The sequence below is a fragment of the Podarcis liolepis genome, assembly GCF_965112155.1.
Source record: "Podarcis liolepis genome assembly, chromosome: 16".
Classification (NCBI taxonomy): domain Eukaryota; kingdom Metazoa; phylum Chordata; class Lepidosauria; order Squamata; family Lacertidae; genus Podarcis; species Podarcis liolepis.
Window position 1 is genome coordinate 33,346,669 of NC_139567.1, and position 19,273 is coordinate 33,365,941.

At 45.9% G+C, this 19,273-nt stretch overlaps 2 protein-coding genes across 8 annotated transcripts in view; both read right to left on the bottom strand.

Moving 5' to 3' along the window:
- The window catches only part of RASA4B (RAS p21 protein activator 4B), a 49,828-nt gene extending 41,274 nt beyond the window's left edge, over positions 1-8,554 (bottom strand). For 4 of the 7 annotated variants that reach the window (XM_083479240.1, XM_083479237.1, XM_083479236.1 and 1 more), the window contains exon 1: positions 8,283-8,550. Coding sequence is in view for 2 of the 7 variants with exons in the window: in XM_083479235.1 (XP_083335361.1) it covers positions 8,283-8,347 (65 nt within the window). In the remaining 5 variants the exon portion in view is untranslated. Of the gene's footprint in view, positions 1-8,098; positions 8,184-8,282 lie in introns of those variants that run through there. The other 3 variants (XM_083479235.1, XM_083479233.1, XM_083479238.1) reach the window with 3 other exon arrangements.
- Positions 8,555-12,217: 3,663 nt separating this feature from the next.
- LOC310695391 (uncharacterized protein) overlaps positions 12,218-19,273 on the bottom strand; it is a 31,734-nt gene continuing 24,678 nt past the window's right edge. Inside the window, exon 6 of the mRNA XM_083479681.1 lies at positions 12,218-13,074. Within this exon, the coding sequence (XP_083335807.1) occupies positions 13,033-13,074 (42 nt within the window). The 3' untranslated portion in view covers positions 12,218-13,032. The remainder of the gene's footprint in view (positions 13,075-19,273) is intronic.

The window sequence follows — 19,273 nt, forward strand, 5'->3', positions numbered from 1 at the left end:
CAGAAAACAAACAAACTGCATGGACCTGGAGCTTTTAAGTGTGGACCAGTGCCTGGAAAGAGCAGGGCAAAGTGTGGAAAAGCCTTGATTCAACAATGTTGTGTAGCGGGGGCGGGGGGGGGGAGCTAATGCAATTCTGGGCTGCATCAACGGAAATCTAGTGTCCAGATCAAGGGAAGTCATAGGACCGCTCTATTCTGCTTTGGCCAAACCACACCTGGAATACTGTGTCCAATTCTGGGCACCACAATTTAAGAAGGATGTTGACAAGCTGGAATGTGTGCAGAGGAGGGCAGCCAAGATGATCAAGGGTCTGGAAGCCAAGCCTGATGAGGAACAGTGGAAGGAGTTGGGGATGTTTAGCCTGGAGAAGACTGAGAGGTGGTATGAGGGCCATCTTCAAATATCTAAAGGACTGTCACATGGAAGATGGAACAATCTTGTTTTCTTCAGCTCTAGAAGATAGGATCCGAGCTAATGGATTCAAATGACAAGAAAGGAGATTCCAGCTAAACATTAGGAAGCACTTTCTGATGATACGAGCTGTTCGGCAGCGGAACAGACTCCCTCGGAAGGTGATGGACTCTCCTTCATTGAAGATTTGTAAGCAGAGGTTTGATGGCCATCTGCCATGAATGCTTTAGCTGTGATTCCTTCCAGTTCTACAATCCTATGATGGGACTTGGACAGTCTAACAAGATCTGGAGGGACACAGGCTTCCCACCACTGCGATGGACAGTATTGAGCTAGGTAGACCAAGAGTTTAAAAGGGACGTGGGTTGGCGCTGTGGGTAAAACCTCAGTGCCTAGGACTTACCGATCGTATGGTTGGTGGTTCGAATCCCCGCAGCGGGGTGAACTCCCGTCTTTCGGTCCCAGCTCCTGCCCACCTAGCAGTTCAAAAGCACCCTTAAGTGCAAGTAGATAAATAGGTACCGCTTTATAGTGGGAAGGTAAATGGCGTTTCCGTGTGCTGCGCTGGTGCTGGCTCGCCAGAACAGCTTCGTCACGCTGGCCACGTGAGATGAGCACACAACCCTAGAGTCGGACACGACTGGCCCGTACGGGCAGGGGTACCTTTACCTTTACCTTTACTTAGACCAAGAGTTGGACATTGAAAGACAGCTTTCAGTGTGCCTAATCCTGAAAGGAAGAATGATAATGCCCTCCCACCCAAAACACAGTACTTAAAAAAAAAAAAGCTTTGCAAATCGAAAACTCATGCCAACTTTTTGACAGATTACAGTTAACCTTTAAAAAAACAACAACCAACATTACATGAAGTGGTAGAAATCCTTTTCAAAACACAGTACTTCCTGAACATAAAATATCAGCGTGACAGGAAGGAGGTTAGTCTGTAGCATCCATTATTATTATTATTAGCTAAAAACAGTCCCACAATAAAACCAACCAACGCAATTAAGACAGCAGGCAAGGAAATAAAGGTTTCACTGTTAAGGATGTTCTGGTCACCAGGTGTGCACCAAGAGATATAGAGCTTCTTGTCACTTTAAAAAATGTTAATGGAGAAAAGAAACATTAAAAAGAGTGGTCCCTGGCAGTCAAAGAAGATACAGGAAGATACACCTTTTTGCCATGGCCCTTGACACACAATATATATTTTTCTGGTCCCACCCTATTCCTGTGATTACAACTTATTGTAAACTGCCTTTAATAGGGAAATTTAAATTGCTGTAACTCAGCCTGGGATGAAGGGCAGGTAATCAATCATCATCATCATCATCATCATCACCATCACACTTCAACCTGCTGAGGTTTTGTTTTGTAAACATGGCAGTCATGAAAGAATGAAGGCCCCAGACCAGGACTGCATGCAATAGTTTGCATGCATGTATTTGTTGTCTTGAGTTATGTATGCAAAGTAAGGGCTGTCAAAGTGCATCTCTCCTGAGGCTGCAATCTATTTCTATTAGGACTAGCTGTAAGCCGACTATAACATTTCAAGAGGATTAGGTGCATAACTGCAGTTTAATTTTTTTTAAACAAGTTAGATGGCCACATAAATATACCAAGAGTGATTTGTCACCATGATTTCCCGTCTTCCACTCCCTCAGCAGGCCCCTCCTTGCATCTTTAGCTCCCTCCACCTTCCAAATGGGGCCCACAGTTGCTGCAAATCCTATTCTAGCCTCATAGAATCGGAGTTGGAAGGGACCGTAAGCATCATCTAGTTCAACCCCCGGCAATGCAGAAATCTGAAGGAGCATCTCCACCCCCATCGTTCTGCCCGGACACTGAGGTCCAGCGCCGAGGGCCTTCTGGCGGTTCCCTAACTGCAAGAAGTTAAGTTACAGGGAACAAGGCAGAGGGCCTTCTTGGTAGTGGCACCCGCCCTCCCACCAGATGTCAAAGAGAACAACTACCACCAGACTTTTAGAAGACATCTGAAGGCAGCCCTGTTTAGGGAAGCTTTTAATGTTTGATGCATTACTGTAGTTTAATATTTTATACTGTATTTTAATATTTTGTTGGAAGCCGCCCAACAATGGGTGGGGTATAAATAATAAATTATTATTATTATTATTATTATTATTATTATTATTATTATTATTATTATATTTGCCCAATGTGGGGCTCAAAGCCACGAACCTGAGATTATGTCTCATGCTCAGCTGACTGAGCATAGAGTGGTTTCCACACAAGATGCATCTAATGGCACATGACATGTAGCGAAGGCTGGTCAAATAAGGGCAAATAAGGCACTGTCTCACCAACCTTTGCCTGCCCTCAACCAGCCCCCACCTGTCTGACTTCTTGCTTACAACCAATCGGAAGTGACTCTGTCTTCTGTCCTACTTAGAGACCAGCCACGACTGAGAGCGGGGGGGGGGGGGGGGAGAGGTTGCTTTTAAAGCATAACTGCAGTGTTGGCAGAGGAATCCCAATAAGTAACAGGGTCAGAGCAAGGGGGGGGTGGGGCAGAATCAAACCTTTCCCTTCTCCTGTTGTGATCCCGAAGGAAAGCCATCTATTTGCTTTGGGGAGGGAAGCTGCACCCTTTTTGGTACCAGAGACGAACTTCCTAAGCTCAAAAATGGATTCCCGCTGCCTCCCTGGCCCAAGGGAGCCAGTGTGATATAATAATAAAATAATAATAATAATAATAATAATAATAATAATAATAATAATAATAATAATTTTTATTTATACCCCGCCCTCCCCAACCAAGTCTAGGCTCAGGGCAGCTAACAAGCAATAATAAAAACAAGTTGAATGAATACAACTTAAAAACAAAATTAAAATACAACATCAAAACATTGAAACATTAATAGTTAGCACAGGCATGGGGAAACTCCGCCCCCCCCCAGATGTTTGGGACTACAATTCCCATCATCCCTAGCTAACAGGACCAGTGGTCAGGGATGATGGGAATTGTAGTCCCAAACATCTGGAGGGCCAGAGTCTGCCTATGCCAGAGTTAGCATGTCAGACTAGCACCTGGGAGAGAGCTGGGCTCACAGCCATGAACAGCTCACTGGGTGACCCTGGAGGCCCGTCGCTGCCTCTCAGCTTAACCTACCTCACAGGGCTGTTGTGGGGATTAAAGGAGCAGGAGGAGAACCGTGTGCACCATCTTCAAATATCTCAAAGGGCTGCCACAAGGAATATGGAGCAAGCTCGGTTTTTCCCTGCTCTGGCGGGTAGGACTCGATCCAATGGATTCAAGTTACAAGAAAGGAGCTTCCGAATAAACATCAGGAAGAACTTTGTGGCAGTATGAGGTGTTTGACAGTGGAACAGACTTCCACAAGATGTGACGGACTTTCCTTCCTTGGAGGTTTTTCAGCAGAGGTTGAATGGCCATCTACCATAGATACTTTAGCTGAGATTCCTGCACTGCAGCGGGGTCCCTTCCAACTCTACAATTCTATGCCACCTTGGAGGAAAGGGTGGGATATAAATGCAATTTATCAATCACACACCCCTACAATCTGAAGTGGTACCCTCCTGGAAAGGCTGTACCGCTCTGCCCTGCTTGAATGTAAATACTGGCTCCCTATGGCTCCACTATCTCAGCTCTGTAGGCCTCAGCCCAACACACAGTAAGAGAGGGCAGACAAGAAGAAAAAGCTTAGTGTAGCTGGGAGGGGACCCAATAATAGCTGGGGATTGCCCGGGCTCTCATCCAGTTCACAGGGCACCATGACATTTCCAGAGAAAAGTTCTCATTTTAATATATTAATGGACTAGCCTTTTCAGCTGTCACAGAAGACTACAATGCAGGGAGTTGACCTGGGGCATTCATGAACTGGGGGGGGGGGGGGGAGAAGCTGACAGAGGAGAGAAGGGAGGCCTCCTACCCCTTCGACTTGTTTCTTATTTCATCAGCTGCTCCTGATACCGGGGGGAGCATGGCGAAGGAAAGCAGCCAGAAAAAGGGTTCAAGAGACACACGATAACAGAAGGATCTAAATAAGTGATTGCCAGACTATGCGCTGCAACCAAAGACCTTGCACATGAGAAATCTGGGCTTGTCCGCACACAAAGAACAAGATGTGGTTTTGCACCTGCCTGTCTCCCTCCCATTAATGTAGGGGCATCCACACAACACCCTCCCCCATCCCTGTGTTGTCTGGCCTTCCCCTGCCCCTTTAATTGTGGGGTTGGGGGTCTCTTAACAGCTCTCAGAACCCTCCCCAGATTCTTTGGGGAAAGCCATGACTGGTATGATAATGGTTTAAATATATAGTGTGAATGGGGCCCAAGTCTCTCTTAAGGGGGAGGGAGGAGAAGCCATTTCCTCAAACTGCAGGCTGCCCCCTACAATGTTTCCCTTCACTTGGGTGAAGATCAGTATGATAAGGAAAGGTTTAAACAGGCTTCCACTTTCTAGCACAATGTTGTCAGCAAATCTAGGCCACCTCGGAGGCAAGCACACTGAAGAGCTGGCTGCAATTGTGAAGGGGAGGACGTTCTGCACCCACCACCTGCCTCTTAAGGTATAGGAAGTAACCCATTTTGTTTTGGATCAAAACCACATTATAATTGCAAGCCAAGCCCACAAGCAAAGGAAACTACACATCTTTCTCAGAAGGGAGCTTAAGTTCAGAGATTTCAGACAGTTTGCATCAAAGGATATTGCCTTTCTTGTTCCTCTCCGTACTGTCCTTGCAAATATCTGTATAGAGTTTTTTAAATTGCACTGCAATGCTTTCTTTAGAAGATTTAGCTTCTCCACCCTGAGATTGCCCCAAGGCCTTCCATAAAGCACCAAGGCCACATTCACATAATTCATGTCTAGGAGGACTCTATTCACTCTTACAGAGCAACAAGTTTTGGAGGTTCCGGCAAAGAAGGACTGGCAGTTAAACCACTCTGGAATTGTAGCTATGGGAGGGGAATATATGGGTCTCCTAACAGCTCTCAGTACCATTAATAAACTACAGCTCCCATAATTATTTGGGGAAGACATGACAGCTTAAAGTGGTGACACAGTGCTTTATGTGGCAAAAATACCATCAAATGATGGGGTACACACTGAGAGTTGTATGTGCATGATGTATACATATTGCACACAGAGAGAGCAGAGGCCTAGCGCACACTGCCCCCCCTTACACATAAAGAATGAAGACTTTGTGCAAACTAATTCTGTGAGTGACTGGATACACTTCAAAAAGCTGGGTTCTCTTGCGCATAACTTGTGCATGGTTATACATGCAGATCTTACCCGCATACAGTTTATGTACAAGTTACTATATGCAGTGCTTTTTTTTCTTTAAAAAAAATGTTTAGGGGTACTCTCGTTTTCCTACTCATATTGAAATCCTGTCCCTCAATGAGGCCACACATAGATTCACAAAATGTTTAGGGGTATGCATCCCCCTGTGTCCCCCCAGAAAAAAAGCACTGACTATATGCATCGGGAACCTGTTTTCTGGGAGTTTATAGAAGACTTACTTCAGAACTTTGCCATAAATCACTGAAATCCTAAAAATAGGCTCGCCTTGTTGAACAGCAAGCTCTCTGCTGAATAGCCATGCAAGGAATAGCAGGTCTTAGGCAACCCTTCATCTTTCTGCCCCCTACTTGCCAAAACCTGAACTTTGGGGGTAATCCATGCCCATCTTACAGGACTGCTCTAAAGAGAACTGAGAAATGATTGAAAGAGCTACATTAAGTCCTTTGTACTCTCAGAAGCACTCTCACCAAGTTCTTTACTAGTCCCAATAGCGGTCAGTGAGGATGATTTATTTGTGAAGCCCATTTCCATTTTGATTCTTAAGGGATTCTTTTAAAACCATTGGGCAGTCGCTCCAAGTGAGGCAAGCATGTTAGAAGGGCAGGCGAAAGCATAGTAGTTTTGGGACCCAGGACGCTTTCAATAAGGCTCCTGCAAAGATATTAAGTTAACTGGTCCTGCTAGCATACTTCACAGGATTGTTGCAGGAATAAAGTGAAGCAAGTCCATACATTCTGCCCTTGGTATTAAAAACTGTGTTTTCGTTTTTAAAATTTCGACTCCTGTCATTTAACAGAACTCCTATCTTTTCTACAACATCCTGGCAGGCCAGTCTCAATGCAATATTTTTCCTTCAGAGTAATACCTTGGAAAGATCCCTGGGAAAGGACACAAAGAAAACATTTCAGGGTGGATTTCAAAGCGATGGGCAAATGGGGATCTTGCTATAATACAAATCAAGTAAGAGTTTGCAGTGTTTGACTCCCTATGGCCAGGCAGATTTTTTTATCTGCTTCCTATTTCTTCTCCACTCTCATTTCATCAGAATCATGTTTATCCTGCACAGTGCTGGATTAAGGATTTCTAAAGAGGTGACAGCGGCTCTTAGCTCCGGTGTCGAAACAGATTCCAGAGCCTAAGCTTTGGCATGAAATCTGGCACAATTTAAGCCCCGATTTGAGAAAGAGAGAGCGAGGGAGGAAAATACGTTTTAACAGCGATCAGGCCATTTTGCTATTTTTAGGTGCACTGAATGTTGTGCTGTCCTTTTGTCATGCCAATGGAGTTTACGTCTTAAACCCAACTTTCATGCAGAGACTGGGAATTGCTTCAGAAACGTGCCTGTAATAACTCTGTATGTGGCATCATCAGGCAGAAGAAGCTTATGCCATGATGAGCCATTCAACAGAGCCACGGACTCATTGCCAGTTTTGCTGCCGCTGACTGATACAACTACCCCTCCGGAATCTATAACAATTCAGTGTCAGACAGCAAATAAAAAATAAATAAGAATGTTATGAACATATTTGGCCATGTAGATGAGGCTGGCTTGGCAGACGGGGTGGGGTTGGTGTGGGAATGCAACTGTTTGTGGGAGATAGGATGTACCTCTTCATCAAAACTGATTTCTTATTGTTACAGAATAGGAAAACATGCAGTTAGCGGCGTTTTTTGGTCTCACAGAAAGAAATTAATGTGCTTGAAATGAGGACAAGGTGTTGGCTAGGGGCTGACAATCAAGCTTGTGTTTTAATTAAATGGTAATAAGTAAGCTTCCTCAGGCTAGCTCTGCCGTCACATACCAGGTACCTTCCAGATGTTTTGGGTGACACAACGTCGGGAAGGCAAAGCTAGATTTTTCAGGAGGGGAAAAAACAAACCCTGTCCCTAGAATCAGAGTGTACAGATTTTGTTTTTCAGCCCCAAAAGAGGAAGCAGAAAAGCTTCTCCAATATGTTTTTAAACACCAGCTGACCAACTGAGAAAGAGAAACTTATTTCACAATTCTTTTTTAAAAAGCTACCAAAGTCTTAACATACAATAGAGAGGCAAAGGGCAGACCCACACAATACATTTACAGCAAATTCAACACACATTTGAAGCACATGGATTCCTCCAAAGAATCCGGAGAACTGGAGCTGTCCCCTCCCAGGGCTACAATTCCCAGCGCCCTTAACAAATTACAGCTCCCAAAATCCATTGGGGAGTGTTATGTGCTTTGAATGTGCAACAGATATACTTAAAATGTATGGTGTTGAGGGAAGGGGCCGTATCCAGCATTAGTCATACTCACAGAATACTGGAATTAATGGACATACATAGGTCTAGTCAGTGGGTCTACTCCGAGTAGGTTTCAGTTGGATGCAACTCGACGCCTACAATCTTGCACACACTTACCAAAAAACATTGCGATCAGTGGAACTTCTAAGTAAAGCTCACAGAGGATCACAAACACACCGCCACTAGCTTCGTCAGCAAGAAAGAACTGGGGTTTGATAAATAACAGATCAAATAACAACAACAATCACAAGCGGTGGGCAATGAGGAAAGAAAGCTTGACTTGCTTGCTTGTTTTACTCACATGTCTTTGGCTGGTAGATTTTTCCCTTCCACTATTCGAATGAACAAAGAGCTCCTTTTGGCCATTATTAAGCCAAAATAAGGAGAAGCAGGAAAAAGAAATCAGTTCGGGCTTTTCATAACCAACCGGTGCTGGCTGACGTCCTGCGTCTAGCAGAGCACTAGAAGAAAATCGCAAATCCAGACTGCAAATCCGATCGAACGAAGGAGGAGAAAAAAATCCAGAAAAAAAGACTCACATTTCTATTGAACCCTACGCTTCTCTCTATATATGGAGCATAGGAAGGGCGCGCGCCTGTCCGGGTTTCCATCGCTCCGCCAATCAGCGAGCGCAAGGGAAAGGACGGGGGCGTGGCCAGCAAAGCAGCTTCAGCTAGGATTGGCCGGCCGGCTTGCCAGCTGTCAACAGGAGCTCTTTAACTCTCCCAAGTCCGCTTTTGAAAATTAGCTCCGAGATTGGATTTTCGGTGCAACCTGCGGGGGCTCGCACTGAATCCCGGCTACGCATCTTCCTCCCCCCCTAAAAAAAGGAACAGTGTAGAGCTTGGAGGGAAAGGGGCGACCAAAACATAATCACGGGAAAAGAGTAACAGCCCTTTTGAGGAAAGGTCGCAGCATTTGGGGGGCTTTTTCGTTTGCAGAAAGCGCGAGTAAAAAGCAGCCAAATTATTCACAGCGTGCAGAAAAGATAAGAAGTGTTTTGTTTTGTTTTGTTTTGTTTCTCCTTCCTCTCATAATACTAGAGCGCAGGGACATCCAGCGAAGCCGAAGGGAAAATAAAAGCCTTCTTCAAGCAGGACATAGTTAAACTATGGAACTCCCTCCGGCAAGGAGGCAGTGACGGCCGCCAACGTGGACGGCTTTAAAAGAGGATTATGGAAGGTTTATCAGCAGCAACCAAGAACCAACCACGATTATTATGTTTTGTGCTTCTGGAAACCAGTCGCAGGTGGGGAGAGGAGATTGCTGCTACATTCAGGTTCTGAATTCAGGTTTCCATGGGCATCTCTGAGAACACAATGCGGCTGGCCTGATCCAGCAGCCTCTCTCTTATGTTTTCCACCGCACCCAGCCTTTCAAACAGGGAGCTGAGTTTTTGAAAAATAAAAATTCTCGACTCTATCTGCATTATATAAATGGATTTGCTAACGTTTAGTACACAGTTAGGTGCAGAGTAGCCCTTGGTGGATTTGGGCTTTACTTGCAATGCTTAATGGATATTTTTTACAATGCAGGGCCTCGAACCATTCAGCTGCCCACAAAGAGAATCCCAGGATTAAGAGCGGGGTAGAAGGAATGTCCCTTATAGATAAAAGCCATCTGTCATTCATAGGCGCCGACTCCATGGGGCTTGAGGGGGCCCGAGCCCCCTCAAAAATTCGTTTGGGGGGGCTCAGCCCCCCCAATAATCTCGGGCGGCGGTGGGCGCGTTTGTGGCTTTTATAGGGCGCCAACACCGCCGACGCTGTGGCTGCCCGAGCCCGAGCCTGAGCCCGAGCCCTACCCGAAGCCCGAGCCCGAGCCCGAGCCTGAGCCCGACCCGGAGCCCGAGCCTGAGCCTGAGCCCGACCCGGAGCCCGAGCCCGACCCCGACCCGGAGCCCGAGCCCGAGCCTGAGCCCGACCCGGAGCCCGAGCCCGTCAGTCAGTCAGGAAGGAAGGAAGGAGAAATGGGGAGGGAGACGAGGGAGGAAAATTGCGCGCAGGGTGAAGAAAGGAGAAGGGCGAACGAGACGAGCTTCCAACCCAAAAAAGGGCTGGAAGACTGGGAGGATGAAGGATCGGGAAAGAAAGCGACGCCTTCCCCGCCCGCGACGTCGCCCGCTTGTCATTGGCAGCGCAGTGGGCGCCCAGAGGGGCTGGGCACCTGCGCAGGGCCGCTCCGCAGCCGCGGAGGACAGCTGCGCGGCTAGCAAGGCGCGCCGCGTAGAGCGCGGCCCTTGTGTGGCCCGTTGGCCAGGCAAGCTCGGGCAGGGACCCCCATGCAAATCTAAGACGGGAGAAGAGGGCAGAGCAAAGGGGGTCCCTTCCCCAACCTCCGGCTCTGAGACTTCCCTGAGCCCCAGAAAAGCGAAAGGATTTTCTCTTCTTCTTTTTTTATAAATATTTTATTAAGTTTTCAAATACAAAGTTAGAAACATACACTGAAGAAAAAAGTAAAAGAACAAGAAAAAGAAAAAAAGAAAAAGAAGAAAAGAAAACCAACCATTCAACACATTTTTTATATAACTAACTGGACTTCCTCGCATCTCCCTTACCCTGCATTCTTTATAATAAAGATATCAGCAAATTATTACCTTGTTTCGTACCTTATTTTGTACTTTTCAAATACTATACCTCTAAATTTAACATACTTTTCATCAGTTACTTATATCTTAAATTAAACATAGTATTACCTTAGATTTTGACCTTTTCTTACTTAAAATATAATTTCCTGTTTCCCAAATCTAATTGCTGAAGCTATAGTTTCCGAATCGTGTAAATTTTTAACATTCATACAACTTATATTGTTTTTGTAAATAGTCCTTAAATTTTTTCCAGTCCTCTTCCGTTGTTTCTTCTCCCAAATCTCGGATTCTGCCAGTCATTTCAGCCAGTTCCATGTAGTCCATCAATTGCGTCTGCCACTCTTCCAGTGTGGGCAAATCTTGTGTCTTCCAATATTTTGCGATAAGTATTCTTGCTGCTGTAGTTGCATACATAAAGAAAGTTCTATCCTTCTTTAACACTTTCTGGCCAACAATGCCCAAGAGGAAGGCCTCTGGTTTCTTGGGAAAGGTATACTTAAATACCTTTTTTAACTCATTATAGATCATTTCCCAGAAGGCCTTCACTTTTGGACAAGTCCACCAGAGGTGAAAGAATGTCCCTTCAGCCTCCTTACATTTCCAACATTTATTATCAGACAGGTGATATATTTTTGCAAGCTTGACTGGGGTCATGTACCACCTATAAATCATTTTCATAATATTTTCCTTCAAGGCATTACATGCCGTGAATTTCATTCCGGTGGTCCATAACCTTTCCCAGTCCTCAAACATGATGTTATACCCAATATCCTGAGCCCATTTTATCATGGCTGATTTGACTGTCTCATCCTGAGTGATTTTCTCTTCAACCTGCCCTCCATCCTCTTGCAGAAAACTCTTTGCCTGCCCTGCCCGTATCTCGTTTTTGCTTTTTAATTCCACACACACACCCTTCGGACTTCGTGGCAATCGGGCGCGCGGGTGCGTTTCCTAAGAGAGTGAGGACCCCCGCCTCCTCCCCACCTGCTCCCTCGCCAGCCAGCCAGCCGCGCGCCCTAGCCGGAGAGCCCCGGCCGTCCCCGTCGCGCAATCGGCTGGATCTCCCTTCAGCAGGCTGTGCTCACAACTCGGCCCAGGGACCCCCCAGCAGCGGATCTCCGGCCCAGCTGAAGAATCCGGCAACAAGCCCCCTCCTCCCCAATCGCTCCGCCGAAATACGCTCCAAAACCCCCCAGATAGGCCGCCGGCCGCCAAGTCTAGTGGCGCCCTGAGCGAGGGTCTCTCCCCAACACCGCCACCTCGAACTGCGTTCTCCCGGCTACCCGAGCGAACCAGCGGCAGGACCCCGGTATGGGCCCCCCCAATATTTTTTATAAGTCGGCGCCCCTGCTGTCATTTCATTATTAACAACTCAGCCTTCAGGAAGGGAGGATTCTCCTTGTAGAGCTGTTTCCTTAGCAAAAGAGCAGACACCTTTGGAAAAGAGAGAACTGCTGGGGAACTGGGATAAGAAGGATTACAAACTTATTTCACAGCAGCTTGATCTTCAGCAGCAGGCATTGTGTTTTTCATAACTTGCTCACATTTCCATTCCAGGGGAGTTTTCAAACAGCCAACAACAACATTACAATGATATTCAATTAAACAGTGCAATACAATGTCAAATCATCATGAAGCCGAACAGTTTAGATTTGCTAACATTTAGTACCCATTCACTCACTGCCTGGTTAGTGCAAATGTGGCATTATTTTTCATGGACCACTCATTAGAGGCTACCTCTCTGGAAATGTTCACGAATTAAAAAGGAAACACATACAAACAAACAAACAAAACCAGGCAACACAGAAAGGCATGGTGCAAGAAAGAGCAGCGCGTCTCAAAGATGGCACAATGGCCTTTATCAAAGGCTAATTCACCTATTTCTTTGCAAACGTGATTGAGAAACCTCTCTTGCAACAGAGATTTCTTGATCAAGTTTGCAGAGAAATATGCGAATAAGCTCTTGATCAAGGCAATTGTGCCAAAATGTGCCAGGCATGTTTACAATAAAACACTTCCTTGTTTGGATACCCTTCAATCATGAATAAAAAACAAAAGGTTGTACATGGCGTTTCTACTCAGATTAACCCATTGAAGTTAATGAGCATAACAAACTTACAGTAGATCTATCAGTTTCAGTGAAACCACTCTGGATTGAACATAGTTGGATACAACCCACTACTTTTATAAGTTAAAACGAACATACCTGGGAATTTAAAATCAGCACCTGCACAGGCTGCTTCAAAGTAAGTCTGCCAACACTTGTAGGGCCAGAGAATTTCATTCCTGATTTAAGAGCATACAGGTGACAATATGTTATGTACTGAAGTTCTCACCCTGGGCCAGCAGGGGGATACTGTAGATAGTTTTCACTCAGGTCCACATATGCGAATAAGGAATTGAAAGTGACGTTCAGTGATTGGATAGTTATAGAAAGTGGTTACTGTTGCGTTGTAGTGGAGCTCTATATAAACAGGCTGGCTGGCCCCTTCAGTTCAGTTCTGGCCTGTGAATAAACAAGAGCTGTTTGAAGAATCGCTGTGTCGTCTGATATGTTCACCCACAACTTAACACAATATGTACCCAAATGGAGAGAAAGCAAGCGCATGAGTTGACTCTCAAGATCACCTTACCTCATATATGCCCACCTGACTGCTTCAATCTGTGAAACTGGCACAGTTACATGTGCCACATAATATTCATTCTGAGTTTGTAAGAAATCAATCTTTTAGTACACTGTGGAACTCCCTGCCTATTGACAGCAGGCAGACGTCTTCCCCTTACTCTTTTTGGCCCCTGCTAAAAGCATCTTTGCTTAGGCAAGCCTACCCAGAAATGCAGAAACTTGACATGTGTTTTAAAGTTCATCGCAGGTTTTAAAAATGTTTCAAATAATTGTTTTTGACAGTAATTTCACTGTTTTATTCCTTCTGTAAACCTGAGGTTCTTTACAATCAAGTGGTGCATAAATTTTATGAAAACAAACAAATTTCAGTGAAATATGCCAGCCAGCAAACTGCTTTTTGAAACATGGTCATGTGGGTTTCCTGCTGTGGCTGCATGGGAAATCATTTTGCCCCCTCACTTACATTGGTGGCAGATCTTAGGAGCTCTAGTAAAACCACGATGGAGATTTTGCAACCCAGAGGTGTGGACAGACTTGGAACATATGATACTGACTTGGGCCAGACAGTGGTTTAGCTTGGCTAAGGGAGCTTCTCAAAAGCAGACCGGTGGTGTTCTACTTACTGACCACAGCGGGGAAATTTCAGCTGCAAGCTGGTGGGAAAAAATGCTGTGAAGGACTGAAAGTTCCCTTTTCTATGCACCTCTTTGGAGAAACAGGAAGCGTCTTCCTTTCTTGGCATGTTGGCACCTTTAAGTAAAGAGCTGGGCCACAATCCAGAGAACCAGATCACGACTTTCTTAAAGGGTGGAGCTAATTACTTACACCAGACAACATGATGCCCTCCAGATTTTATGGACTACAATTCCCATCACCCCTGACTATGGGATGTGCTGACTAGGGTTGATGGGAACAAAAGTCCAACAATTAAAGTAATTTCTCCAGTTTCAGACAGGAACCTAACTCCTGCATGGAGATGCTGAGGAAGGAACTTGCAGTCAGAAGCATGTGCTCTTCACTTTTGCAATCAGACATCCTTGATGACTAGTTGCAAATCATCCAGCAGACAGGAAGTATTATTATTATTATTATTATTATTATTATTATTATTATTATTTATTTTAAACTGCCCTTCACCAGCAGGTGTCAGGGTGAGTTACAACCAGTGCTTTTTTTTCTAAAAAAATGTTTAGGGGTACTCTCATTTTCCTACTCAAATTGAAATACTGCCACTCAAAATGTTTAGGGGTATGTGTACCCCTGCGTCCCCACCAGAAAAAAAGCACTGGTTACAACAACTTAAAATTAAAAGCTAAAACAGATCACAATCACAGATAATGGAGTAGGTCCTGAAAACACACAGTGTAGGGATCAAACATCAGGATAAAAGATGTGTTTTCAGCATTCGCCCAAACCTGTACAGTGGTACCTCAGGTTACATACACTTCAGGTTACAGACTCCGCTAACCCAGAAATAGTACCTCGGGTTAAGAACTTTGCTTCAGGATGAGAAGAGAAATCGTGCTCCGGAGGCAGCGGGAGGCCCCATTAGCTATAGTGGTTCTTCAGGTTAAGAATAGTTTCAGGTTAAGAACGGACCTCTGGAACGAATTAAGTACTTAACCCGAGGTACCATTGTATAGAGAAGACAAACACACCTGTATGGGTGGAATTCCGCAACTTGTGGGCTGCCAGAGAGAATGCCCTACCCTCCAACATTCCTCAGATGAAAACAGGGACATTTCTCACTCTTCACCAGCTGGCCCTCCTCCCCGATCCCCCATTTCTCACCAGAAGAAGGGCGAGTACCAAAACCACCACATCAATGGGACACACAACACATGCTCTCCGCCATCCTGAGAAAAACCCCTTAATCCCGATTCCATCTTATTTTATTCTTAAGGTTGATTTACAAAATGGAAAACACGTTTTGGGACAGTTGAATTTTCCAAGGTGTCTACAAGGGTAGCCCCCACATAGAACATGTTGCAGTAATCAAATCCAGAAGTTATGAGAGGATGGACTACTGTGGCACAGGCGTCTCTGCCCAAAAGAACAGATCCTGATCTGCCTGTTCCTGGGACTAGCATCTGTTCTCATGTTAAGACAGGTCTTCCCCAGCCCTGCTTTGTGATCCTTTTAGCTTCCAGAGATATGAAGCCGGGAAGCTGCTGCGTCTCTGCTACTGCACCACAGCCCCTCCCTTCTGCATCTGGTCACCCGGGACAGCTAGAGCCTCCCTGTCTAGAGTCTGTTACCAAAGTGTTGCGCCTGGACTGTATATGCTAAAATTGGCATTTTCAGCTGTCAAAGCACATGTCAACCCACTGCTCAAAACAGCATCTGCCTAGTGTTAAAATTCATTTATTAGCATAATCCTGTCCAGCAGCAACGCTACTCAGGCTTCTTATTTACACAATCAGCATTTTCGAATAACAAAGATTGGAAGTATTGTAGTACATATGAATTTGTTATGGTACATGACAGGGACCTTTAGATCCATGATCAACGCAAGCAATCCAGCATCAAAATGCTTAATCTTTTTGGCCCACCCAGGGCAGGACCACTGTTCCTTTCCATAGAACATTCCTTATAACTGAGTCAGGAGGAGCAACAGCTCCACCTGCTGGTAGCTAAAAAAATAACAGTGTAATGCATTTCAGTGCCCTTTAGCCACACCCAATGAATTACACCCAATTCACATTGAACACTGAGCTGTCTTTCAGGCCTCTGGTTGTGTATCTCCATGTGTGAGGCAATTGGGCATGGTTTGGGGAAAACAGCCTCCCAGGCCCCATTTGAACCCCGAGCAGGCCAAGTCTGGTTCAGGGTTTCCCAAACTTGAGTCTTCAGCTGTTTTTCGACTACAATTCCCATCACTTTCTGAGCCCTGGTCTTGCTAGCTAGGGAGGATGGGAGTTGTAGTCCAAAAACAGCTGGAGACCCAAGTTTGGGAGACCCTGGAGTAGAGGTTTCCCACCCCGGAGACACACCATTTTGGTGAGCTTCCCAGAAATATAAATGCTAAAGGTAGACCTTTAGTATAAGCTAGCAAGGTCCCACTTAAGTTATTGCAGTTCTACAAGGCAGCAGGCAGCAGGTATTTGTAAAATCAGCAGCTCCTCTTCTTCCCTCAGAGCCCATCAGCAGCTCAGGGCACTGACAGAATGCCAGGATGATTAAGTGAGAGCCCCCAAGGAATATGGCCCGCTGCTTTGTTTAGACTCACTGCCTATTTTCAGATCCATCCCACTTGCCTCTTCCCTCACACAAGCTTTTGGTTTTCCCTCCCCTCCTCCTGTTGCTGCCTCTAGCCGATTAGTGCCTTGCACTGCAAGTCCGTGTTGTGTTGTGTTGGAAAGGGGGTGGAAAGGCCAGAAAACATTTCCTACGTGTTGGAGGATGGATGGCGGCTAACAGATTGGGGTTGAATCCTGACAAGACAGAAGTACTGTTTTGGGGGGACAGGGAGCGGGTTGGTGTGGGGGATTCCCTGGTCTTGAATGGGGTAACTGTGCCCCTGAAGGACCAGGTGCGCAGCCTGGGAGTCATTTTGGACTCACAGCTGTCCATGGAGGCGCAGGTTAACTCTGTGTCCAGGGCAGCTGTCTACCAGCTCCACCTGGTACGCAGGCTAAGACCCTACCTGCCCGCGAACTGTCTTGCCAGAGTGGTGCATGCTCTAGTTATCTCACGCTTGGACTACTGCAACGCGCTCTATGTGGGGCTACCTTTGAAGGTGACCCGGAAACTGCAATTAATCCAGAATGCGGCAGCTAGACTGGTGACTGGGAGTGGCCGCCGGGACCACATAACACCGGTTCTGAGAGATCTGCATTGGCTCCCAGTACATTTCCAAGCACGATTCAAAGTGTTGGTGCTGACCTTTAAAGCCCTAAACGGCCTCGGTTCTGTATACCTGAAGGAGCGTCTCCACCCCCATCGTTCAGCCCGGACACTGAGATCCAGCGCCGAGGGCCTTCTGGCGGTTCCCTCATTGCGAGAAGTGAGGCTACAGGGAACCAGACAGAGGGCCTTCTCGGTAGTGGCGCTCGCCCTGTGGAACGCCCTCCCATCAGATGTCAAAGAGATAAATAATTACCTGACATTCAGAAGACATCTTAAGGCAGCCCTGTTCAGGGAAGTTTTTAATATGTAACGCTGTACTGTTTTTAACACTGATTGGGAGCCGCCCAGAGTGGCTGGGGAAACTCAGCCAGATGGGCGGGGTATAAATAATAAATTATTATTATTATTATTATTATTATTATTATTATTATTATTATTCCTAGTTCTTTGGCCTGCCTTGGTGAAGATGTCAACCTCGGTTGCAGCGGCTCTGAAAATGGCAAATTCCATGCCAGGGATCATTAAGAAAGGAATTGAAAATAAAGCAAATCTATGGTACGACTGCAATTGGAATACCGTGTGCCGTTCTGGTCACTTCAGCTCAAAAAGGATATTGTAGAGTCAGAAAAGTGCCACCCAAACGATCAGATGGATGGAGCCACTCCCTTCTGAGGAAGGATGGCAGCGTTTGGGGATGTCTTGGTTTAAAAAGCAAGTACAGTGGTACCTTGGGTTACAGACGCTTCAGGTTACAGACTTCGATAATCCAGAAGTACTACCTCGGGTTAAGAACTTTACCTCAGGATGAGAACAGAAATCGCGCACCAGTGGCACAGCAGCAGTGGGAGGCCCCATTAGCTAAAGTGGTACCTCAGGTTAAGAACAGTTTCAGGTTAAGAACCTCCATAACGAATTAAGTTCTTAATTCGCTCTACGTGGGGCTGCCCTTGAGACTGACCCAGAAACTCTCGCTCTACGTGGGGCTGCCCTTGAGACTGACCCAGTCTCGCTCTACGTGAAAGTCTCGCTCTACCTGAAAGTCTCGCTCTACGTGGGGCTGCCCTTGAGACTGACCCAGAAACTCCAGCGGGTGCAGAATGCCGCGGCGAGACTCCTTATGGGGTCTTCGCTGCGAGAGCACATTCATCCGGTATTATACCAGCTGCACTGGCTCCCGGTGGAGTACAGGATCAGGTTTAAGGTGCTGGTTTTAACCTTTAAAGCCCTATACGGCCTAGGACCCTCGTACCTACGGGACCGCCTCTCCTGGTATGCCCCACAGAGAAACCTACGGTCGGCAAATAATAACATCCTCAAGGTCCCAGGCCTCAGAGAGGTTAGGCTGGCCTCAACTAGAGCCAGGGCCTTCTCGGCTGCGGCTCCAAACTGGTGGAATGCTCTGTCACAAGAGACTAGGGCCCTGCGGGACCTGACATCTTTCCGCAGGGCCTGCAAGACAGAGTTGTTCCGCCAGGCTTTTGGTCAGGGCGCAGCCTGACTCCCTCCTCTGGCAACCTGCACAGAATTTTGTTTAATCGGTTGCCATCAATTTGATTTTAACTAATTTTTATAATGAAACATTTTTAGAATGTGTTATTATTTGATTGTTTATTTGATTGTTGTTAGCCGCCCTGAGCCCGGCTTTGGCTGGGGAGGGCGGGATATAAATAAAAATTTATTATTATTATTATTATTATTAACCAGAGGCACCACTGTAAGAGGCTGTGGACTGCCCTGAGATAGACGTCTGAAGGGCGGTATACAAATTTAATAAATAATAAATTAAAAATATAGATGGGATAGAAGTTTATAAAATCATACATGGCATGTAGAAAGCGGAGAGAGAAAAGTTTTTCTTCCCTCCTAACACTAGAACTCACAGGCAACCAATGAAGCTTCATGTTGGGAGATTCAGGACAGAGAAAATGAAGTACTTATTCAGGCAGCCCAGAGTTAAACTATGGAACTCCCTGCCACAGGAGGCAGTGATGGTCCCCAACCTAGATGGCTTACACAGATTCATAGAATTGGAAGATACAAGAATTGGAAGACACAAGATTTACCCACTTTGGAAGAATGGCAGATGAAGGTGATGGACTATATGGAATTGGCAGAAATGACTGGCAGAATCCGAGACCAGGGAGAAGAGTCGGTGGAAGAAGACTGGAAGAAATTTAAAGACTATCTACAGAAATATCGTAAAATTAATGAATGATAGAATGATGTTGGA